Genomic DNA, 26716 nt, shown 5'->3' with positions numbered 1-26716 from the left:
GTTGACGCTGCGTTGGATGACTTACGTGTCGATGATGATGAAATAATGATGAGGACAACAACACCCAGTCCCCGAGTGGAGGAAATCTCCGACCAGGCCGGGAATCCAACCCGCTGCATGGCAGCCAGATGCGCTGACCACTTAGCTAAGTAGGCAGACAGGTAACTGAAAGAAACAAGCAATGGGACGAACAAAAATGACAATTTTATTCAAAGACAATAATTACACTGGAGTCACCGCGATTTATGATGGTCTCCTGGACATTACAAAAGGCAGGATTCTTAACAGAGTGTGTGATCGCTACGAATTGCAGTACATACTATGCAACGTGCTCCCATTCCGGCCGGCCTTTGTGGCCGAGCGGTTCTAGACGCTTCAGTCTGGCACCACGCGACCGCTACGGTCGCAGGTTCGAATACTGCCTCTGGCATGGGTGTGTGTGATGTCCTAAGGTTAGGTTTAAGTAGTTCTAAGTTCTAGGGAACTGATGACCTCAGATGTAAAGTCCCATAATGCTCAGAGCCATTTGAACCTTCTGAGCTCCCATTCGGACCACAAAGTTCTTGAGGTGTTCATGTGGTAGGGCGTTCCATTTCTCCGCCAATGCCATTGATAATTGCTGGATGGTTGCTGGTGCATGTACGTCTGCAGAACGTTGCCCATACGTGCTCGATGGGATTTAAGTCGGGGGAACGGGCCGGTCAGTCCATTCGCCGAATATCTTCTCGTTCGAAGAGCTCTTTCACTAGCGCTGTTCGATGCTATCTTGCATTTTCATCCATAAAAATGAAGCCAGTTCCGAATGCAGTGCTCAAAAGGCGGACATAAGGAAGAAGTAGAGTGTCACAATGACGTTGACCACTGAGTGTACCGTGTTCGGAGATATGGAGGTCAGTACGCCCACGCAAGATTATGCTTCCCCACACCTTTACACCCGGACCACTAGAACCATTGTGTTCGATAATGTTCCTGGGTGCATTACGTGTTCCCACCTCTGGCCGTAAGACGGTAGGTCCAGAATCAAAACTCACATTTATTTCATTCATTAACAGTAAAGAGTAGCCCACCGCCTTGAAATGTAAGGTGCGTCGGATGCTTCTGACTCTAATAGCAAAGACTTCTCATTGTTACAGTCTTATTGGTATAAAGTTACTGAACCTGCCCTCATCCTCACCCGGACCACTAAAACCATAATGTTCGAAAATGTTCATGGGTGCATTACGTGTTCCCACCTCTGGCCATATGAAGGTACGTCCAGAATCATTACTCACACTGAATCTGCTCTCATCCTCACGCTATCCCACTCCTCGTTGGTCCTGTCCCTATGCTCTTGGCACCATCATAAACGGTGCCCCCGATGTACTGGTCGTCGGGCAAAGCCACCACCCCCATGTAGTCGTAGGAGGAGGAGGATATTAGCGTTTAACGTCCCGTCGACAACGAGGTCATTAGAGACGGAGCGCAAGCTCGGGTGAGGGAAGGATGGGGAAGGAAATCGGCCGTGCCCTTTCAAAGGAACCATCCCGGCATTTGCCTGAAGCGATTTAGGGAAATCACGGAAAACCTAAATCAGGGTGGCCGGAGACGGGATTGAACCGTCGTCCTCCCGAATGCGAGTCCAGTGTGCTAACCACTGCGCCACCTCGCTCGGTCCCCATGTAGTCGTCTTGTCACTGTGGAGAGTGAGATTGTGTGCCTTCCAGTCCTGTTAAATGTCGTTGCAGTTGCTCCCGTTTAACGTGGGTTCTCCCTTGCCTGTTGCACAATTTAGAAATCATCTGCTGCTGTAGCTGAGCGTGGTCAACCACCTCCTCTGCTTCGGACAGCAGTGTCTGTGGTTCGGAACGTTCCCCATGAACGTAAACAATGCTGTGAGCAATACGAAACTCCTGGGCTACACCCATCAGACATCATCCTTCCAGTTTCCCGATGATTCTTCCCAGTGCGAAGCCATCCAAATGTTGTCCCCGAACCACACACACACACACACACACACACACACACACACACACACACACACACACACTGCCTTTTCCCGTTCATTCAACTGTCTCGTGTTGTAGGGCCATCTTAATTTCACGCTATAGTCACGTGACGTGCAGCTTCCTTGCACAGCTAGGGAACTTCTGGCAACATGCTCCCTCACTTTTATTCATTTCCATGAAGTTGTTAACACGTTATGCTACTTTATCTACCTCGTCCTCCTCGTTTAGCAGAGCATAACCATTAAAACCTATGCAAAGGCACAATCTTTAACAAAATGAAAGAACTTTACAGAAAAGCACACACACGCACACACACACACACACACACACATATATATATATATATATATATATAAAGAGATAGAAAGTAAACAAAATTCTAATTCGGTGCCAAACTCACTTGATAGCAAGTGAATGCCGACTGGGATGGGACACACAGTAACAAGGTTTTCACTGTATTGTGGCTAAGTGAAAAGTGTTGAATACAAACAAAATTCTGCAAAACATGTGTATCATTTGCGTGTGGTTCTGAATAACGCATCAGATCGCAAATTAAAAAGGATCTGCCAAAGCAAAACGTAAGTACGCGTAATTGCAAATATACGTGTGAAATGTCTCGAAACATCAAAATCCCGTCTCCACATAAATTGATCTGTTAACAATTCACATTAACATCGTTTGGTTGCAGATGACAAGCTACCAGTACATGATACTGTACAAATGGTCCTGTATAACAGTATAAGGTAAAAATAAGTTAATGAAGAAAACAAACAAAAACTTTCTTTGGGCCTAGTTTTATCACATTAATTAACACTTAAAATATGTTGACATTTTACAGATTGAATAAAGGAAACCCACTGATGATGTCACAGAGTTGTAGCAACATGTTTGGGTTACTTGAAAAACGGTGTTTCTCGTAACTGACCGATCTTATATCCAATAAGAAAGAGAGCTTTGTATGGCCCACAGTGTGTTGCAGCTCGCAAGGAACCTCTAAATTGTGACAGGCCACTTAATGCTTCATCTAATGTGTCTCTGATTGTGCAAAACGAATTACCTGATGGATGGAATGCTTACTCTGTGAAGAAACGAGACACTTTTAGACGAGATATCGACATTCCATTAACCTGCACAACTGGGTTAATAATTGGCTCCTTTTACCGACCTCCCGACTCAGCAGCGTTAGTGGCAGAACAACTGAGAGAAAATTTGGAATACATTTCACATAAATTTCCTCAGCATGTTATAGTCTTAGGTGGAGATTTCAATTTACCAGATATAGACTGGGACACTCAGATGTTTAGGACGGGTGGTAGGGACAGAGCATCGAGTGACATTATACTGAGTGCACTATCCGAAAATTACCTCGAGCAATTAAACAGAGAACCGACTCGTGGAGATAACATCTTGGACCTACTGATAACAAACAGACCCGAACTTTTCGACTCTGTAAGTGCAGAACAGGGAATCAGTGATCATAAGGCCGTTGTAGCATCCCTGAATATGGAAGTTAATAGGAATATAAAAAAAGGGAGGAAGGTTTATCTGTTTAGCAAGAGTAATAGAAGGCAGATTTCAGACCACCTAACAGATCAAAACGAAAATTTCTGTTCCGACACTGACAATGTTGAGTGTTTATGGAAAAAGTTCAAGGCAATCGTAAAATACGTTTTAGACAGGTACGTGCCGAGTAAAACTGTGAGGGACGGGAAAAACCCACCGTGGTACAACAAGAAAGTTAGGAAACTACTGCGAAAGCAAATAGAGCTTCATTCCAAGTTTAAATGCAGCCAAAACCTCTCAGACAAACAGAAGCTAAGCGATGTCAAAGTTAGCGTAAGGAGGGCTATGCGAGAAGCATTCAGTGAATTCGAAAGTAAAATTCTATGTACAGATTTGACAGAAAATCCTAGGAAGTTCTGGTCTTACGTTAAATCAGTAAGTGGCTCGAAACAGCATATCCAGACACTCCGGGATGATGATGGCATTGAAACAGAGGATGACACGCGTAAAGCTGAAATACTAAACACCTTTTTCCAAAGCTGTTTCACAGAGGAAGACCGCACTGCAGTTCCTTCTCTAAATCCTCGCACAAACGAAAAAATGGCTGACATCGAAATAAGTGTCCAAGGAATAGAAAAGCAACTGGAATCACTCAACAGAGGAAAGTTCACTGGACCTGACGGGATACCAATTCGATTCTACACAGAGTACGCGAAAGAACTTGCCCCCCTTCTAACAGCCGTGTACCGCAAGTCTCTAGAGGAACAGAGGGTTCCAAATGATTGGAAAAGAGCACAGGTAGTCCCAGTCTTCAAGAAGGGTCGTCGAGCAGATGCGCAAAACTATAGACCTATATCTCTGACGTCGATCTGTTGTAGAATTTTAGAACATGTTTTTTGCTCGAGTATCATGTCGTTTTTGGAAACCCAGAATCTACTATGTAGGAATCAACATGGATTCCGGAAACAGCGATCGTGTGAGACCCAACTCGCGTTATTTGTTCATGAGACCCAGAAAATATTAGATACAGGCTCCCAGGTAGATGCTATTTTTCTTGACTTCCGGAAGGCGTTCGATACAGTTCCGCACTGTCGCCTGATAAACAAAGTAAGAGCCTACGGAATATCAGACCAGCTGTGTGGCTGGATTGAAGATTTTTTAGCAAACAGAACACAGCATGTTGTTATCAATGGAGAGACGTCTACAAACGTTAAGGTAACCTCGGGCGTGCCACAGGGGAGTGTTATGGGACCATTGGTTTTCACAATATATATAAATGACCTAGTAGATAGTGTCGGAAGTTCCATGCGGCTTTTCGCGGATGATGCTGTAGTATACAGAGAAGTTGCAGCATTAGAAAATTGTAGCGAAATGCAGGAAGATCTGCAGCGGATAGGCACTTGGTGCAGGGAGTGGCAACTGTCCCTTAACATAGACAAATGTAATGTATTGCGAATACATAGAAAGAAGGATCCTTTATTGTATGATTATATGATAGCGGAACAAACACTGGTAGCAGTTACTTCTGTAAAATATCTGGGAGTATGCGTGCGGAACGATTTGAAGTGGAATGATCATATAAAATTAATTGTTGGTAAGGCGGGTACCAGGTTGAGATTCATTGGGAGAGTGCTTAGAAAATGTAGTCCAGCAACAAAGGAGGTGGCTTACAAAACACTCGTTCGACCTATACTTGAGTATTGCTCATCAGTGTGGGATCCGTACCAGATCGGGTTGAGGAGATAGAGAAGATCCAAAGAAGAGCGGCGCGTTTCATCACAGGGTTATTTGGTAACCGTGATAGCGTTACGGAGATGTTTAATAAACTCAAGTGGCAGACTCTGCAAGAGAGGCGCTCTGCATCGCGGTGTAGCTTGCTCGCCAGGTTTCGAGAGGGTGCGTTTCTGGATGAGGTATCGAATATATTGCTTCCCCCTACTTATACCTCCCGAGGAGATCACGAATGTAAAATTAGAGAGATTAGAGCGCGCACGGAGGCTTTCAGACAGTCGTTCTTCCCGCGAACCATACGCGACTGGAACAGGAAAGGGAGGTAATGACAGTGGCACGTAAAGTGCCCTCCGCCACACACCGTTGGGTGGCTTGCGGAGTATGGATGTAGATGTAGATGTAGATGCAGAAGGCCATTTTTGTAAGATACTATCCAATATCCAATGAAGTTCACAACACCCTTAATATCAGAAACGGAATTTTGTGCTGCTGAGATTTAGTGAATATGAACCTGTAGAAACGTAAATGAGAGTGAGAAGAAGAAGATAATACTGACATATCTAATACAATGAAAGAGTAAGTGGTGATCTGCAATAATCCGTCGCCTAAATATTAACATTGGGCTTTCTCATGACACCAAATTGCGTAACAACAGAATTTCTCCGGCCAAATGCTAAACTTTTGTTCCAAGCGCATTGAGGTCCTTAACTGTCAGCATTGAAGACTTACTGTTACGACATGCAATATCTAGTCAACCTGTGTTAATTTTTTCAAAACCAGTACACGAAGCAGAGACAACTGTCTTAAAACTACATGCGAAAAATGGTGAAACCAGAACATGCAGCAGGAACCTCTATCACAAGAATGTGCAAACTACTTTCAGCGTCATGATATTTGGGGTCAAGATAGCCCAACATTTGCTGAAGTGAAGGAAATTCAATAAATAAGGGTCACACAACGGCAAAAAGTATTTTTCAACCAAGACTCCTTGAGCTAAAATCAGAAAAAATACCTACGACTGTAGGTGCACCTTCAATGGTGGACTTGCCGTAGATTGTCGCTCACGTAAACACCAACGACATAGTATTGCGTGGGTTCTGCGAACATTCTAAGTTCTTTCGGCAAACGCTGCATCGTTTCGAGGATACTCTCGTCTGCAGTTGCATGAAGGGTCTCAACTAGAAGCTTCGTCGGCTCGGCTGTAGATTCAGGTTCCTCGATCTACGTTACACAATGAAGATTTGTAAAACCGCCCTGGGTATGTCAAGGGAAACGAACATTCCGGTGGCGGATTTCGTGTGGAGTGGAATGCACAACATTTTTATTTTTATTTTTTAGGCATAAGTTAGTTCCCGAGAACTAGGCTATCTGCCAGCACCAGGTTCCACCCTCTTCATTTTCTCACTGTCACCAAACAACACAAATATATCCAGAATGAGATTTTCACTCTGCAGCGGAGTGTGCGCTGATATGAAACTTCCTGGCAGATTAAAATTGTGTTTCATATCAGCGCACACTCCGCTGCAGAGTGAAAATCTCATTCTGGAAACATCCCCCAGGCTGTGGCTAAGCCATGTCTCCACAATATCCTTTCTTTCAGGAGTGCTAGTTCTGCAAGGTTCGCAGGAGAGCTTCTGTGAAGTTTGGAAGGTAGGAGACGAGATACTGGCAGAAGTAAAGCTGTGAGGACCGGGCGTGAGTCGTGCTTCGGTAGCTCAGATGGTAGAGCACTTGCCCGCGAAAGGCAAAGGTCCCGAGTTCGAGTCTCGGTCGGGCACACAGTTTTAATCTGCCAGGAAGTTTCAACACAAATGTAATTCATCATACCCATCTACACTCCACAAACACACATATGACAACTCTCACATTTCTTCTGGGTGCTTTACTGTCGTTGTCAGGCAGTAGATTTAATCTGATAAATTAAATATTTATATTGATTTCGTGAGTGTGGAATAAAATTTTATGTATGACTATAATAACGTCAAACAATAACTTTTATTTTTTGGGTCATGTTCCTTTAAAACCCATAGGCCACATTTAATTTTGACTGGCTAATCACTTATCTTCAGATAGCTGAAAAATGCATTACTGCAAAAGTTTATCGAACAGCTCATAGGAATATGAATATGGGGTGTAATCTGTAATCTGAACGAAAGTCTTAAGAAGTAATAAGTGGAACATTTCACAGCACATATGAGGTGTAATTGTGGAGATAGTGAGGAAAATGGAATAATTATCACCTTGGGTCTACAGGTAACACTATGCAGAAATACTGAGAAACGTTTTCCACATACCTTTGTGCTGATATTGCGCTTTTCACTATGTTCAAAAATGGCTCTGAGCACTATGGGACTTAACATCTGAGGTCATCAGTCCCCTAGAGCTTAGAACTACTTAAACCTAACTAACCTAAGGACATCACAAACATCCATGCCCGAGGCAGGATTCGAACCTGCGACCGTAGCGGTCGCGCGGTTCCAGACTGAAGCGCCTAGAACCGCTCGGCCACACTGGCCGGCCTTTTCACTATGTCATCGGAGCTATAAAATGTGATATCGTTTTGTGAGATGAAACTAGATTACGGATGTCGTCAGACACAGGTGATAAATAATAAAAAAGGTGGGTATATTTTCATTCCATAATGCCATATGGGATCATTTTTCGAGGATAACACATCAAGATAAGGAAAAATGATTGCTGAAATGCCTCTGTGGGTACTGAAATCAGTCTAATTCTGTCTTTTCGGTGCCCATTGGAACGACAGGTAGGGGTTTTACTGTATTTCTGGATATATCACTTCTGGTTCTCGAAACTTTGTAGCTTGAGTTTCGCGGTATAGTTGGTATTTACCTTCAAGCGTCTGATCATTAGATATTCCAGAATTTTCGTGCCTCTCTCTCAGCAGTTAAACAAATCAACTGTCCCTCGCTATATTCATTCAATATCTCCTGCCACTCGTATATGGTATGCGTGCCACGCACTTAGAATGCGCAGCAGGCCGGCCGGTGTGGCCGAGCGCTTCAAAGCGCTTCAGTCTGGAACCGCGTGACCGCTACGGTCGCAGGTTCGAATCCTGCCTCGGGCATGGATGTGTGTGATTTCCTTAGGTTAGTTAGGTTTAAGTAGTTCTAAGCTCTATGGGACTGGTGACCTCAGCTGTTAAGTCCCATAGTGCTCAGAGCCATTGGAACCATTTGAATGCGCAGCACGTGTGTTCTGTAACCAATCACCTTTGCAGTCTCGCTGCATTTCTACCGGTATTCTATCAGTGAAGCGTACCACCAACTTTACCTACCACTGATCGTATTTGACCGTTCCATTTCATATCCCTAAAAGTTATTACAGTTGTTGGGCAATTCCAGGTGTGACTCATTGATATTGTAGGTATGTGATACTATATGTTTTCGTACTGTGAACTACAGATTTTAGATTTCTGGATATTTAAAGGAACTTTCCAGTCTTTTCACCGCTTCGAAATCTTATCAATATCTCAAACACTGTATGTGCAGCATTTTTCCGGCAGTACTTCATTATACACTATCCAGTCACATTAATGTGACCACCTGTCGAAAGCCTGAATAACCTCCATTTGCAGTGTGGGTCGCTGCAAGACGTGGAAGAAAAGAGTCAGTGAGGTTCTGGAAGGTTCCGACAGGGGTGTGGAGCCATGTCGACTCCAGTGCCGTGGCCGACTGATCTATGCATGGAGGTAAGAATAAGGGGAGATGGCGCAAGGTATCCCAGCCGTACTACGTTTTGAAGCCATGGGGGCGTGGCTCGCTGCCATGACACTCTGACCAAAACATTGCCAGTGTGCTATAGCGCTACGTGTATTACAGTCGCTAATTGCACCATATACGCATGTAACGTCATCAGATTGGTTGTTTCAAAGTTTTTGTTTAAAATAAAATCTCGTAAAGGCGAAATTCCGCGTTTCTTCTGATTAAAAATAGTTTTTAATGTAATATTACGAATAGCTAGCCTTCAATGTAAACGATACAATTTTGTTAATTCAGTAATAAACGTGTGTTACAAACTAAATAATAGAAACTGAAAACTAAGTTAGCTATACCCTCCCTCCAAAGCCCCATCAATACATCTTGTTTGCAATACGTACTGGGACATTTCAGTTACGTTACACTACTGGGAAACACTGTTCATTACCACCAATATTTACTGAAATACGGTACATAGAATGGCAAATCTACACAGTGTCCTGTTTAGGCCTATACTTTACGCCAGTTAATGTAGTGTTAGCTTTTAATTTGGTACATGATGAAGACAAAGTGAGTTACTCAACACTTCGATTATCGACGATACGTACGTATTATACTGAAACGTGAACTTGAAAACTAAGAATTTAATTCTTTGAATTAACATACCTTTTGCAAATGTTTTGGGTGTGTAGGGAAAACTGATGGTACAGCATTTTCTCGGAGCCTTACTGTTGAAAGGGAAGTTCGGTCTATGTCCTCTTCTCGGAAATGCTGAGAACATATAGTGCTCCATTTAGACGCGCGCCAATTCTTCCTCCTCACTCCTCACGACATTCTCCCACAGAGCTTTCCGACTTTCATTTTTAGGAAATCTAAAATCATACAGGAGAAAAACACGCTATAGTACAAGTACCGATGTAGTACACGTTCATTCACAATGAAGTTGTAAACTCACACTTAACGAGACAACTTAAACATGAAATGTTATTCCCTTCGATTTCACATCACAATCAGAACGATTCGTACATCCGTACACCACACAAGTCACCATAATAGCGCAAAAACCTTCCAAAAGCGAGCGACAAGCCTATGCACACAAGCTTACAGCAGCAATGTTTTGGTCGGATTGAGATGGCTACCCTCGGCTTCACATGGCTTCACAGCTGTGACGTCACGGGGTCTCCCTCTATTCTTACCTCCATGGATCTATGTTTCTCGGTTGAGGATCCTTGGCTCGAACAGCCAGATCGAGGTGGTGCCATAGATTCTCGATTGGGTTTATATCTAAGGACTCTGGTGGCGACGGGAGTTTGTAAATTCATCCTGCTGCTCCTCGAATCAAGCAAGTACACTGCGAGCTGTGTGACACGTTGCATTGTCCTGCTGGTAGGTGCCGTCATGAGGAGGAAAAACTAACTACATTTGGCGGTGGACATAATTCCCGAAGATGGAGGCATACTTGTGTGACGATGTCACCCAGGTTCAAATGGCTCTGAGCACTATGGGACTTAACATCCATGGTAATCAGTCCCCTAGAACTTAGACCTACTTAAACCTATCTAACCTAAGGACATCACACAACACCCAGTCATCACGAGGCAGAGAAGATGTCACCCAGGGAATTCAACGAAAACATTCCCCAGACGATAACGTTATCTCCTTCGGTATGGGTCCTTCCGACGATTGTCGCAGGGTGTTTGCTTTCAGACGTTTCACTCCTTACACGCCAACGGCCACCTGTCCGACGGAGCATGAAACGTGATTGATCTAAGAAGGCCGCCTGTCGCCACTCAGTGGACATCCAGTAGCGGTACTGGCGTGAGATGAACAGTAGTGAGCATGGGTGCTTACACTAGACGCCTGGTGTGGAGGCCCAAATCGTTCATTGAACGGTCGTTGAGGACATACTGTTGGTATCGCCTCGGTTCATCAGGCACTCCTGTCATCTATGGTCCGTCCTGCACCACAGTTGCCTCGGCGCCAGTTTAGAATAGCGCCATTTTGCCGTGCACGGAATACTTTAACCACGGCCGCACGCGAACAGTTTACAAATTTCGCCATTTCGGAAATGCTTCCACCTTTGGCCCGAAAGCCAGTGGTCATGCCCTTTTGGCCTTCGGATAAATCACCCCGTCTCCGTATTACGACAACAACTGCACTGTGTTCCGCGTCCCCCCGGCACGCTTTGTATGACCTCCACTACTAATGAGGCCACCTGCAGTTTGTGAGTGGCTATGGACGCTGACGACGATCATAGGCAGTGGTTACCTTTATGTGACTGGACATCGTAGATAACTGCATCGTATGTGGAAAGTCTGAGGTTACTATTAATATTGTCTGCAACCTCATTTGAGCATAACACGAACAAGAAGAGTCCAGACACACTTCACTGGGGCACACCTGAAGATACAGCTACATCTGTCGATGACACTCCATCCAAGGACACATGCTGCATCCCCCCTACCAAGAAATCCTTACTCCAGTCACAGATTTTGCTTGAAATCCCGTAAGATCGTACTTTCGAGAATAGACGTAGACGTTTAACTGATTCAAATACTTTAAGTCAAGAAACGCTGCAACTATCTGACTGATTTGGTCCATGGCTTTCAGGATGTCATGTGAAAAAATTGCGAGTTCACTTTCACATTATCGATGTTTTTTGTATCCATGCTGTTATTATTTGAGAATGCTTATATTCTTGGATCAACGCCTTACAGATTTCATTCAGAATAAATAGTACCGTGGCGATAAAATAGAAATATGGATCTACTATTCATTAGTGGTATACAATATTTTGTCAAAATTCTCTCAAAGGATCTAGAAAAATATAGTACTTAGAACGAGGCAAGGAACTAAATTGTTTTAGAAGTATCATCTCACACAATAGTCTCGTGTTGTGTAGCTCCGATGGCATAGTGAAACGCGCAACAGTACTGATACTGCACAGAGTTTTGTTGAAAAACGTTTCTCAGTATTACTGCAAAGTGTTGCTTGTAGACTCAAAGCGGTAATTATTATATTTCCTTCACTTATCTCCTTCATTATGTCTCATAAGTGCTGTAAAATGTAATTCTTACCACGTTCGTTCAGATTACAAGTTACACCCCATATTCCCGCAGTGGGATAGGTATTCGTAGTAGATGTTCGTTAAATTTTTACATCAATGCATGTCTCAGCTATCTGAAGATAACTGGTTGTCTACTCAAAACTAACTGCGGCCTATGGGTTTTAAAGAAAAAATAAAATTGACTTACGTTATTACGGTCATATATAAAATTTTATTCCACACTCGCGAAATTCATTATAAAGCCGTAACTGATCAGATTCAGTATACTGCCTGACAATAAAAATGAAGGGCGCAGAAGACATGGATGTCAGTTGTGAGGTGCTGGTGGAGTTGTTTAGCATAACCATAAGACGCTTTAAGTCTGCACGATTTGCAACTTCATGTGGTAAATGAGGTATAATACTCGTGAGCAGAGTGCTGTCGCCGTGCCAAATAGAGTAATCTGTTGTACCACTTGACTGAGGTACTGGAAGTATTCTCATATCATCGAAGGTTACATGGGATGAAATTGCCGGCCGCTGTGGCCGAGCGGTTCTAGGCGCTTCAGTCCGGAACCGCGTGACCTCTACGGTCGCAGGTTCGAATCCTGCCTCGGGCATGGAGGTGTGTGATGTCCTTAGGTTAGTTAGGTTTAAGTAGCTCTAAGTTCTAGGAGACTGATGACCTCAGAAGGTAAGTCCCATAGTGCCCAGCCCCATTTGAACCATTTGGGATGAAATCGAGTGCGTGATTCGCATGGCATTGGCTAATGATAGAAGCAGCCTGTATCTTCAGCTAGACGGATTACCATCCCATCGCTCTAGAATCAAAAATGTCTTACAATGGTCTGAGGAACAGTCTACACACAAGAGGATGTGCTCTTCTACTCCTTCACATTGCGTGGCTTACGTTCTTACCCTCTTTCAGCACATACGACCATAATCCAAATGAGATATCTCGGAAGACATCGTGAGAGATGCGAATCCTGTACGCCGCTCCGAGAAACCTCTATTACTTACACTGATGAGGCAAAACATTATGACCACTGCCCTTCGCGAAGTTGACTGCTTCCTGGTGGTGCTGCGGACACGTGACTCATAAGGAAAGAATGTAAGAGCAAGAGAGACGAATGGGCAGTTATTATAGCAAAGATATGGGCCGCAAATGCGGAAATCCACTGATATAAGCGGTTTTGACAAAGGGCACATTTTTTTGACTCTGAGTATTGAAAAGAGAATCTTTGACACGGCGAAGCTGGTCACCTGTTGGAGTACTAGTGCCATGAGCACCTATGAAAAGTGGTTGAAGCATGGTTAAACAGTCCGCCCGGCTAACCGCGTAGTCTGTCGCGCGTGATTAGCCGAGCAGTCTCAGACGCTGCAGTCTTGGACTGTGCGGCTGGTCCCGCCGGAGGTTCGGGTCCTCCCTCGGGTTTGGGTGTGTTTGTTTGTCCTTAGGATAATTTAGGTTAAGTAGTGTGTAAGTTTAGGGACTGATGATCTTAGCAGTTAAGTCCCATAAGATTTCACACTCATTTGAACTTTTTTTTTAACTGCGTGATCTAACGCGCTACTTTCCAAGCGGGAAGGCGTGCCCGTCCCCGACACGAATCCGCCCGGTGGATTAGTGGCGAGGTCCGGTGTGCCGGCCATCCTATGGATGGTTTTTAAGGCGGTTTTCCATCTCCCTCGGCGAATGCTGGCTGGTTCCTCTTATTCCGCCTCAGTCACACTGTGTCGGCAATTGCTGTGCAAACACCATTTCCACGTACGCGTACACCATAATTATTCTACCATACAAACATTTGGGGTTAAACTCGTCTTGTATGAGATCTTCCCGGGGGGAGTCCTCTGGGGGCCGAGCCGCACAATAAACCTGGGTTCGGCGAGGGGCAGCGGTGGGGTGGGTGGACTGCGGTGGCCTGTTGTGGGGTTGTGAACCACTGAAGGCTACGGCAGCTCGAAGCCTCTCCATCGTTCCTAGGTCCCCGATTTAATACATACATGGTGAAATAACGAGTACGTCTTACGGTATTGGACGACCACGTTTCATCACAAAACGTAGAGGTCGGACGATCCCCCACTGTGTAATCCAGGACAGGTAGCGATCTGCGTCAGATCTGACAACAGAATACAATGCTGATGCCGGCACAACTGTTTCGGAGCACACCGTTCAAAGGCCATTGTTGAACATGGAGCTCCATACTATACGACCCTAACGTGTTCCCGTATCAACCAAACGACGTCGTCATTTACGATGATAGTGGTCATAGCGTCACTGAGTTTTCGCCGTGGATCAATAGAACTGCGTCGCCTGTCGAATGAATCGTATTTCTTGTTACACCAGGTCGATGGTTGGGTCCTTACACGCCGTCATCCAGTCGAATGACTGCACGAAAAAATGGTTCAAATGGCTCTGAGCACTATGGGACACTTAAGATCTGAGGTCATCAGTCTCTTACAAGGGAACCTCCCCATCACACCCCCCTCAGATTTAGATATAAGTTGGCACACTGAGAGATCCTCGGTTCAATTATTACCTCCATTTAAAATTTTAATTTCTTTATTTTCGCAAAGTTATGATCTGTCCTTTCATTAACGTCTCTGTTCACTGTAATAAGTTTAGTGTCTGTGTTTTGCGACCGCACCGGTAAACCGTGCGATTAGTAGACGAAAGGACGTGCCTCTCCAATGGGAACCGAAAACATTTGATCGCAAGGTCATAGGTCAACCGATTCCTCCACAGGAAAACGCGTCTGATATATTCTATACGACACTGGTGACGGCATGTGCATCACATGACAGGAATATGTTGTCGACCCACCTAACTTGTACACTTGGCGAATTGGTAAAAAGATTCTTCTACCTTACCCGATTTCGGTTTTCTTTTGGATTTGATAATCACTCCCAAAAAAGCGATGAAAACATAAGAGTTTGTCACATAAACTGAAAAAAATGAAACTTTTCACTGGAGGGAAGACTCGAAGCAAGGACCTCTTGCTCCGCAGCTGCTCACGCTAACCACGGGACCACGGCGCTCCTGAGCTAATATCAGCCTTGATGTTACGTATCTTGCACATGGACTACTCAGTTTGTATATTTTGCTTATTTTTTCGTAGTTCCACACAACTTCTTCCTGTTTTCTCGATTTATATGTGTTCAGTTTTTCAAGGCCTATCCATTGTGCCAACGTATAACTAAATCTGAGGGGGGTGCGATGGGGAGGTTCCCTTGTTAGAACTTAGAACTACTTAAACCTAACCAACCCAAGGACATCACACACATCCATGCCCGAGGCAGGATTCAAACCTGCGACCGTAGCGGTCGCGCGGTACCGGACCGAAGCGCCTAGAACCGCTCGGCCACCGCGGCCGGCTGACTGCACGAAACATGCACCGCGCCACAGATGCAGGCCCGTGATGGCAGAATTTTGCTATGGGGTACATTAAGTTGGGCTTCCGTGGTAGCAGTAGTGGTAACTGAAGGAATCATGGCAGCAGTGAACTACGTGACTGTTACTGCGGGCAACCTGCATCGCTTCGTGCTTGAAGTCTCCCCCTACGGCGATGACATCTTCCAGCACTATAACTGTCCGTGTTGCAAGGTCAGAATCGTGCTGCAGTGATTTGAGGGGCATAATAGTGAACTCACATTGATGTCTTGGCCGGGAAAAGTGCCTGATCTGTATCCACTGGAACACACATCGGACGCCAGCTGCGTGCCCGTAAATCACCACCCCGTAATTTGCGGGAATTGGTTGACCTGTGCGTTGACGTCTGGGGCCACATACTTCTAGAAGCCTGTCACGAACTTGAAGAATCTATGCCAAGCGGAATCTCTGTTTTACTACACTCCTGGAAATGGAAAAAGGAACACACTGACACCGGTGTGTCAGACCCACCATACTTGCTCCGGACACTGCGAGAGGGCTGTACAAGCAATGATCACACGCACGGCACAGAGGACACACCAGGAACCGCGGTGTTGGCCGTCGAATGGCGCTTGCTGCGCAGCATTTGTGCACCGCCGCCGTCAGTGTCAGCCAGTTTGCCGTGGCATACGGAGCTCCATCGCAGTCTTTAACACTGGTAGCATGCCGCGACAGCGTGGACGTGAACCGTATGTGCAGTTGACGGACTTTGAGCGAGGGCGTATAGTGGGCATGCGGGAGGCCGGGTGGACGTACCGCCGAATTGCTCAACACGTGGGGCGTGAGGTCTCCACAGTACATCGATGTTGTCGCCAGTGGTCGGCGGAAGGTGCACGTGCCCGTCGACCTGGGACCGGACCGCAGCGACGCACGGATGCACGCCAAGACCGTAGGATCCTACGCAGTGCCGTAGGGGACCGCACCGCCACTTCCCAGCAAATTAGGGACACTGTTGCTCCTGGGGTATCGGCGAGGACCATTCGCAACCGTCTCCATGAAGCTGGGCTACGGTCCCGCACACCGTTAGGCCGTCTTCCGCTCACGCCCCAACATCGTGCAGCCCGCCTCCAGTGGTGTCGCGACAGGCGTGAATGGAGGGACGAATGGAGACGTGTCGTCTTCAGCGATGAGAGTCGCTTCTGCCTTGGTGCCAATGATGGTCATATGCGTGTTTGGCGCCGTGCAGGTGAGCGCCACAATCAGGACTGCATACGACCGAGGCACACAGGGCCAACACCCGGCATCATGGTGTGGGGAGCGAGCTCCTACACTGGCCGTACACCACTGGTGATCGTCGAGGGGACACTGAATAGTGCACGGTACATCCAAACCGTCATCGAACCCATCGTTCTACCATTCCTAGACCGGCAAGGGAACTTGCTGTTCCAACAGGACAATGCACGTCCGCATGCATCCCGTGCCACCCAACGTGCTCTAGAAGGTGTAAGTCAACTACCCTGGCCAGCAAGATCTCCGGATCTGTCCCCCATTGAGCATGTTTGGGACTGGATGAAGCGTCGTCTCACTTGGTCTGCACGTCCAGCACGAACGCTGGTCCAACTGAGGCGCCAGGTGGAAATGGCATGGCAAGCCGTTCCACAGGACTACATCCAGCATCTCTACGATCGTCTCCATGGGAGAATAGCAGCCTGCATTGCTGCGAAAGGTGGATATACACTGTACTAGTGCCGACATTGTGCATGCTCTGTTGCCTGTGTCTATGTGCCTGTGGTTCTGTCAGTGTGATCATGTGATGTATCTGACCCCGGGAATGTGTCAATAAAGTTTCCCCTTCCTGGGACAATGAATTCACGGTGTTCTTATTTCAATTTCCAGGAGTGTATGTATGAGATGTAAAACAACACGCTATTAAACAGATAGTCATAATGTTGTGGCTCATCGGTGTATGTGTGAGTATGGATTTATTATACAAAACTATTGACCAAGCTGCTTAAGTACACTATCTGTTCAAAAGTATCCGAACACTCCTATGTTATGCGGAATCGATCACTACATGTCACAAGAAGCAAGAAGTATTTTGTTGTCAGTAGAGATGTAGAAACAGCGGAATGTGTTAGTCGGGAGATGTCAGTGACTTCGAACATGTACAATTAATTTGATGTCACCTGAGTAACAAATCCATCAGTAACAACCCATCTAAAGCTGCCAATGTCAACTGTTGGTGATGTAATCATGGAATATAAACGCGAAGGAACAACCACAGCTTATCCAAGGCCATTCAGATTCATGTACTAACAGCTGGGGCCGCCGAGCATTTCGGGAGAAGGTTGTAAGAACTCGTATCACATCGGCGTAAGGAATCACTCGTAAGTTTCGAAGTCCTGCGAGCACTCCAGCTAGTACAATGACTGCGCGTACGGAGGTAAAAAGAATGGAGTTCACTGATGAAGCAGCTTCTCATAAGCTACACATTTCTTTAGTCAATGCTAAGCGACGTTTGAGGTGGTAGCGAGAGCGAAGCCACTGGTCAGTGGATGTCAGAAATGAGTGATTTGTGTGATGAACCACGCTATACCCTGTGGTTATCCTGCTGAATGGGTTAGGTTTGACGAATGCCTGCAAAACGTCAAGTGTCATCATGTTCAGCTCAACAGTGAAGTACGGAGGAATCGGTGTTATTTCATGGGGATGTTCTTCGTGGTTAGGGTGTGGTCCCCTCATTGAAACACAGTTAACAGAGTATTTACTTATACGATTTCATTAACAGATTTGCGTATTTCCAGTAGCAGTTCCACAGTATTGTATGTTTCTTACCTTTTGATCTATTGGTTGCTGAACGCGTGGAGATGTCTTATGATGGTGAAATTTCTGAAGATGTCGTTCTGAGGTCGATATAGCTGTTTGTGGCTCTGTCGCAGAGGAGGTAAAATGTTGTTCTCGCGCCAGTTTAGAAGTGAGAGCTACTAGCCCCTTCCTCTTTAGAGTGCGCCCACATTTTCATGAAGCAAGCGACCAGCTGCAGTGTTTATCGCCTCCTTATTGCCCTCGTGATGGCTGATACAGATAATGTGCAATGTAGACAACGAGATTAGTTGTAGTTGTATGAAAGTAATCTCCCCTGTCTGTAAACTTATATCTGATAAGTCGATGACACATGGAATTCACTCAGAACCTTTGATTGGTATTTCATGAATATATCAAGTGAATCTTGCAAGATAATTCTCTGTCATTCCAAGAAGGAACAAAACTATTAAGGCCTTTTTTTTTTTTTTTTTTTTTTTTTTTTTTTAGTGGGCTTACATTTTACGAGGCCATCATGTGCACCAACGATTCTGTGTTCTGTGGCTTAATTACTTTTCTTACGACTTCATGATGAGTACTTTACTATTTATGGTGAGGGAGAAGAATTGAAAGTCACACAGACCACCGCAATAATACGATAGAAAATAAACCTAATCCAGTGAGTTACAGATGCATTTCATTGACATCGACATGTAGCAGGTTGCGTGAACAAATATTTTGTTCCAGCGTTATGAATTACCGCCAAATATATTACTTATTGCCATCAAACGAGCATGGATTTTTAAAGCATCACTCTTGAGAGACAACTGGCACTTTATTCGCACGATGTACTGTGTCCAGGGGCTCTCAGATGGATTCCGTGTTTATAGAGGTCCAAAAAGGCTTTTGATATCATTCCTCATAAGCGGTTTCTAACGACATTGCTTTCCTATGGACTAGCGTCCAGTTGTGTAAATGGGTTCGTGATTTCCTGTCTGAAAAGTCACAGTGCGTAGTAACTGATGGGACGTCACCTAGTGAAACGGAAGTTATGAGTGTGACTCCGCAAGTAAAGTGACGTAGACCTTCTGCTACTTCTAATATATATAAGCTGTTTGGCAGACAATCATTTCTCTTAGATTCGTGGCAGGTAATGCTGCCGTGTAGTAACCTCCTCAGAAGAGCAAAGCGAATTTCAAAATGACGTTGAAAATACATCTTTACCGTGCAAAACGTGACAATTAATCCTAGACAATAAAATGTGCGAGGTTCTCCACATGAATACCAAAACAATTCTGTTAAGAAAATGCTACACGTGGACGGATATTAACACATTTTACAACATTATGTAATGTCTTCAGTAGAGGAGTAGTTCGGAGATGATGATTGTTTGTATCAGCATGACAGCACACCCTGTACTAAATCAGCGTCTTTGAGGCAATAGTTTGTGGAGAATAACATTCCTGAAACGGACTCGCCTTCCCAGAGTCTGGATCTGAAACCAATGGAAACTCTTTGGGTTGTGTTAGAACGTCGATTTCGCTCCAGACCCCAGCATCCATTATCACTACCTTCTCTGGTTTAGGCTCTTTAGGAAGAATGGGCCGCCATTCCTCCTAGACATTTAGGCACCTGACTGGATGTGAACGCAGCAGAGTCCAAGCCATCATAAAGGAAACGGTGGACATAACCCCTACTAATATCCACTAATAGGTTTCCAGACACTTTTGATCAGCTATTGTGTGTAACTATATATATTTTAATACCCTGACTTTTCTTCTGTAATCTGAAGCTGAAGACGAGACCCGATTCTCCTCTTGTATAATCAATTTTAATCCCAAATACAATGAGGTGACAAAACTCGTTGGATAGCGAAATGCACATATACAGGTAGCGGTAGTATCGCCCAAACAAAAAGGGCAGTGCATTGGCGGAGCTATCATTTGTACTGAAGTGATTCATGTGAAAAGGTTTCCGACGTGATTACGGCCGCACGACGGGCAAATTTTGAACTGGAAATGGTTATTGAAGCTAAACGCCTGGGACATTCCATTTCGGAAATCGTTAGGGCATTAAGTCTTCCGAGATCCACACTGTCAAGAGTGTGCTGAGAATACCACATTTCAGGAATTACCTCCCACCACGGACAACGCAGTAGCTGACGGCCTTCACTCAACAACCGAGAGCAGTGGGGGTTGCTTAGAGTTGTTAGTGCTAACAGACAAGCAACACTGCGTGAAATAACCGCAGAAATCAATGTGAGGCGTACGACGAACGTATCCGTTAGGATAGTGCGGCGAAATTTGGCGTAAATGGGCTCTGGCAGTAGGGAAGCGACGCGAGTGCCTTTGCTAATAGCACGACATCGCCCACAGAGCCTCTCCTGGGCTCGTGACCGCACCAGTTGGACCCTAGACGACTGGAAAACAGTCCACTGTCCAGATGAGTCCCGATTTCAGTTGGTAGGAGCTAATGGTAGGGTTCGAGTGTGGCGTAGACCTCACGGAGCCGTGGACCTAAGTTTTCAACAAGACACTGTGCGAGCTGCTGACGGTTCCGTAATCGTGTAGGCTGTCCTCTTGTCCAACTGAGCCGATCATTGACTGGACATGGTTATGTGCGGCTACTAGGAGACCATTTTCAGCTTTTCATGGACTTCACGTTCCCAAACAACTATGGAATTTTTATGGATGGCAGTGCGTCACGTAACCGTGCCACAATTTTTCGCGACTGGTTTGAGGAACTTTCTGGACAGTTCGAGTTAATGATTTGGCCACCCAGACCGCCCCACATGAATCCTATCGAATATTTATGGGACATAATTGAGAGATCAGTTCGTGCTCAAAATACTGCACCGGCAACATTTTCGCAACTACGGACGACTACAGAAGCAGCATGGCTCAGTATTTCCGCAGGGGACTTCCAACTACTTGTTAAGTTCATGCCACGTCGATTTGTTGCGCTACGGCCGGCAAAAGGAGGTCCGACACGATATTAGGAGGTATCCCATGACTTTTTCAGTGTAAATACTACTATGCAATCGATGACGACATTTTAGTTACTGTGAAGTTCCTGAAGCTCGTGAGGTTGTTACACATTATTAAGATGAAGGCAGCAACTTTTCTGTCCAGTCATCTTATTAAGACGGATAGATATAGAAAATAAATTTTAAAAAGGCCTATGATAGCATACACCGACAGACACTCCTAAATATAATGAAGGAATTTAAAATACCTTCAAAATTAATCAGTTTATTTAAAATGTGTTTCGATGAAACTTTATGTCGCATAAAGACACCGGTAGGAGAAACTTAAGATTTTAAGGTGTACACTGAACTGAGACAAGGGGATGCCATTTCACCTATTTAACCTTGTCCTAGTGAAGATCGATAGAGAATTTTCTAACACTATTCCACAGGATGTGAACATTACAGGACTTGCCTATGCAGATGATGCAGCACTAATAAGTAGTTCCAAAAGAGAATTAAACAGAACGATGCAAAATTACTACAGAATACCTGCCCATAAGTAAGAAAACCAGAAAAGATGCACCTCTGACTGTAGATGGATTCAATTTCGAGACTGTTGACCACTTCAAGTACCTAGGAAGTCTTTTTAGTAATAACAACAGAACAGATATAGAAATAAATGCCCATTTATCAAAAGCAAATAGGGCACTTTTTAGTTTCATCAAAATTCTAAGGAAAAGATCATTTAGCAGTAACTTCAAAATCCGCTTATATCAATCGACCATTATACCTGTGATGTTATATGGATGTGAAACATTAATATTTAGAAAGAAAAATGAAGAAAAACTGTTAATATTTCGAAAGAAAAGTACTAAGGAAAATTTTTGGACCTGTATAAGATGAAAATAAGATGGAATGGAGAATAAGAAGAAATGAACAATTAAGAGGGCTGTACAAACACCGTAACATCGTCGAAGTGCTCAAGAGGAGAAGGTTGAAATGGGGAGGCCATATAGCAAGAATGACAGAGAATAGACTACCTAGAATGGCATTCAGCAGAACAATAGATGGAACGAGAGGAAGAGGGAGACCCAGAATCAGATGGCGGGATAACATTCGGGAGGACACAACTAGGATGAACAGCAACAGCAACTGGACAAACAGGTCATTGGACAGGCAGAAGTGGGAGAGGCTCATAGAGCAGGCGTATGGTCGATAAGGCCCTTGCCACATGTAAAGTAAAGTAAGATATGGAAAATCATGATGTGGTAGATAGTCTGGAAAACGTCTTTCTCTAACAGTGAATAAAAAAAGACCTCTGTTCATGACCTCAGAAGAGATTTCCATGTCAGATATTCATTCCGTCACATGTATATTCGGGTTACTACTATTCTCCTACTTTAAGGGTTTAGTTTGTTAGCCCGCATCTCGTGGTCGTGCGGTAGCGTTCTCGCTTCCCACGCCCGGGTTCCCGGGTTCGATTCCCGGCGGGGTCAGGGATTTTCTCTGCCTCGTGATGGCTGGGTGTTGTGTGCTGTCCTTAGGTTAGTTAGGTTTAAGTAGTTCTAAGTTCTAGGGGACTTATGACCACAGCAGTTGAGTCCCATAGTGCTCAGAGCCATTTGAACCATTTAGTTTGTTAGAGAGCGCAAGTGACGTAAAGAGAGCTTGTGTAACCCGTGGTTTGGCGTTGCGAAACGTCGTCCAGGAGCCGGCCCCTAGTCGGTGCGTGCAGAAGCGGAGGGCGTTGCACCCGTGCAGTGCGAGGAGCGTCGCGGCCGCAGGTCTGTGATGTTGGCAGATGGTGGCACATGTGAAGAGGACTAGACTGTTCCCGAGTCGGAATTTTTTCTCGCGTGTGCGTGTGTGAGGGTAGGGCGCATGCGCGGTGCGCAGCACGTCGCGGGGCGGCAGCGTGTGCGGGCGCAGTCAGTGCTGGCGAGCCATGGCGGGCCCGCCGCTGCCGCCGCTGCTGCTGCTGCTGCTACTGCTGCTGGCCGCTGCGACCGCAACCGCCGGTGAGTCTGCGCTGCCTCCGGCGCTTACCCGCTTACAGGCTCGAGTCTGGCGACAAAATTGATACGGCGCAACTTGTGATCAGGAAATCGTAATATACTATAATGCAGGATTTAGAATGGAATGGCGTGGAAGTAAGCCATTTCGAAGTACATTGTTATCAACGGGCAATGACCGACAAATCGGTCTGAAGACTGCGCGAAAGTAAGGGCAATAACTGCAAACAGGGTGACTATGTGCGAGAAGTTTAAGCGACATAGCTTTAACGAAGCGTCCTACAAGTCACTTTCAATGTTTGTATGAGCAAAACGATCACTAGACCTAGATAACTTATGACAACATCATCAATTAAGCAGAAATTTGTCGTTATTAGGTGAAAGAGCGGAACGACAGATTTACGTCTTCAACAAACTGTGGTTTTTTATCCCTTTATGAAATATTTTTTCTTAGTTCTGGTTTTGGAACTCAATACCTAAACTACCTATGCTCTGATTTGCAAACTATCTATTTCTCCGCAGGGACAACAGGGAGACTGGAAATCGCGATAGTATCCAAAATTGTTTCTGTAGCTTGGGAGGGCCCTTTGATAAATAAATAGGAAACACCACAAACGACATATGCGAATTCCTAACAAACAATCCAACTTTACAACGTGACAGTCTTCACGTCGTACCGCGAAAGACTTTTCCCACCACAGAGGGGGCTTTCCATCTTTTGTATTCTTTCATACATTTTCTCATTAGTTTGAGAACGTTTATCTTACGAGTCAAACATATCTTCGACACTCGGTACATAGCCGCCGATAAGAAAAAAGAAACAGTCTTGGTATCAGATACGTCTCACGCTAAGTTATAGCTCGTGAAATTGTTAGAAGCGCGCCGCGCCGACGATTCAATGAGTGTCAATGGGAGAATCAGGACCCGAAGACCTATTAGAGCGAGTTGGTTCTATCTTTAGTTAACCTCGCTTACATCGACGTCCCTATAAGACATCTTTTTCAGCTACGCTACGCTTCGCATCCAACAGGTGGTTGCCAACGTATTCGTAGCTGTGATACAATTTAAGGAGAAATTTTATGGCGGTCAAAAAGAACGAGCCTTAGGCATAATTACAGAAACCAGCACCTGTATGTTAGAAGTATTGATCCTGGCTATTAACACACTTGTCCCACTGTAACAAAAGGCAGTGAATGGCTGTCTCATAGAATTCCCAGTTGCGATATTAACCAGTTCCGCACGTACAGCTGGACGTCGTCGTCGGATGTGAATCGTTTGCTGCTCAGAGCCTTTTCTTTCTTGACCAAGATGGCCCCCTTCTGATTCATTTCCTCCAGCACGGGACAACAGTGAATGCTCAGTGTTACTCGCAAACCTTGACCGCTCATCGCCAAGCGATCAAATCAAAACGACCAGGCAATCACACCCTTGGGGTCATTCCGCTCCACGCCAACGCAAAGCCTCATACGGCCAACACAGTCGCGGCACTCCTGCAGAAATTCAAATGAGAGGTTCTCGGCCACCCTCCATAAAGTCTGGACCTCTCTCCCTGTGATTATGTCATTTTTGGTCCCCTTAAAAAGGCTCTGACGGGTTAACGATTCACCTCGGACGACGACGTCCATCTGTACGTGAGGAACTGGTTAACATCGCAGCCCCGGGAATTTTATGAGACAGTCATTCACCGCCTTGTGTCACAGTGAGACAAGTGTCTCAACAGCCAGGGTCAATACTTCTAACATACAGGTACTGGATTCCGTGCGGTTAAAGGCGCTGCAGTCTGGAACCGCAGGACCGCTACGGTCGCAGTTTCGAATCCTGCCTCGGGCATGGATGTTTGTGATGTCCTTAGGTTAGTTAGGTTTAACTAGTTCTAAGTTCTAGGGGACTAATGACCTCAGAAGTTGAGTCCCATAGTGCTCAGAGCCATTTGAACCATTTGAACTGGATTCCGTAATTATGCCTCCGACTCGTTTCTTTTCGAACGCCCCTTATATTATTGTAGGAGATAGTATTCTTCGATACTAACAAGGAATAACAAGACTTGCTTGCTTTATTTAGAAATTTTGCGTATTAACGTAAATAATATACCTTCTATTTTCATTAACGTTTCAAAATTCACAAGTGCTTATGGCATTGAAAAATAAAAGTCTTGATCGCTACATTTCATCTACTAGAATGTCCGCCCCCAGTAGCTGAATGGTCAGCGTGACGGATTGTCAATTCTCTGGATCCGGGTTCGATTCCCGGCTGGGTCGAGGAATTTTCTCCGCCCAGGGACTGGGTGTTGTGCTGTCCTCATCATCACCCTATCATCCTCATCGACTGCAGGTTGCCGAAGTGGCGTCAAATTGAAAGACCGGCACCCGGCGAACGGTCTGCCCGACGGGGGGCCCTAGCCATGCGATAAAAATAAAAAAAATCTACTAGAATGTCATAAAACTCTAATCATAAAGGATTTTGGAAATTATATGTTACAATGTATCGTCTCAATGAACTGTTTTCATATTTACGCCTAAAAACAGATTTCTAGAATCTTTCAGTTTGCCGTTTTTCGGACCTCATCAGATATAATGTGCATTTTACTGCTAAATTAAAAATTACAGTTTATCACAACGCATCTGGTACAAATGTAATTTTCAGTGCATATTAAGCCAATTTCACGCAGCACTACTGACAAAACGCTCAGCTATTCGCATAACAAAGTGTGAATTAGCCGATGAACTACCATGTATAAGATTACTATTGCAATTACAGAACAGTGAATAGGTGTCAGCTAGCACAAAAATTCGTGGAATGTGCTTATATGAAAGTGTCCGAACACAATAAGTAAGACAGTCACACGTGACAAGGAACATGAGCAACCACGCAAGTGGTCGTGTTTTTTGGACTTGTGCCACGAGATTATCAGGCCGGCAAAGCTTCGAAAGATACTACTGTACCTAGCATAACTGTGAAACAATCCAGCGAAATCACGCTGATGTTCGAACTGGACGTTTCACAAATTTTAAGCAGCGCGGAACACTATACCTAACTATTTAATACGTACATCTATATTCAGTACTACTCAGAAAACAATCTTATGGTGTAAATTTATGTATTTAATGTGCACATTTTGGATAGTATTGGAGCATTCATCAGTAACATAAATCTTCCAGCTTTCACATTGGTTTCCGTATTTGAATAGTAGGAGGAATGGGAGAAAGGCAAGTACACCCCTCTGTACCAATTAAAGATAGGAAAGTGAACATCCATGTCTCACTCTTCCACACCAAACAGGCAAGGCTCTGGTAGTGACACGACGTTCTATCTCCGTCCCAGTAAAATCGTTGTTTTGACGATCTGACGACAGTACCATGGAAGACATCAACTTTTAGTAACCATGGATGCACACTGTAACTTTTCTTTCACAATTCCACCATTTCGCCAGGTAGCGCAGAACTTCTGTAGTTATGCTCAAGAGCAATTGCCGTGGATCTCGAATTCCTAACCAAAGAAAATGGTTCTGATGTTTCATTAATACACCATATTAATAATGAAAGATTTTAAAACATTTCTGGGGGCATCTTACAACAGTGCGAGAA

General features: G+C 44.9%; 1 protein-coding gene across 1 annotated transcript in view; it reads left to right on the top strand.

Annotated features, from left to right (window-relative positions):
• Positions 1-23059: 23059 nt before the first annotated feature.
• LOC126248800 (collagen alpha-1(XI) chain-like) overlaps positions 23060-26716 on the top strand; it is a 571383-nt gene continuing 567726 nt past the window's right edge. The window contains exon 1 of the mRNA XM_049950192.1: positions 23060-23138. Within this exon, the coding sequence (XP_049806149.1) occupies positions 23066-23138 (73 nt within the window). The 5' untranslated portion in view covers positions 23060-23065. The remainder of the gene's footprint in view (positions 23139-26716) is intronic.

Source organism: Schistocerca nitens, chromosome 3 (assembly GCF_023898315.1).
Source record: "Schistocerca nitens isolate TAMUIC-IGC-003100 chromosome 3, iqSchNite1.1, whole genome shotgun sequence".
NCBI lineage: Eukaryota > Metazoa > Arthropoda > Insecta > Orthoptera > Acrididae > Schistocerca > Schistocerca nitens.
This window is presented reverse-complemented; position numbering and strand designations above follow the sequence as displayed.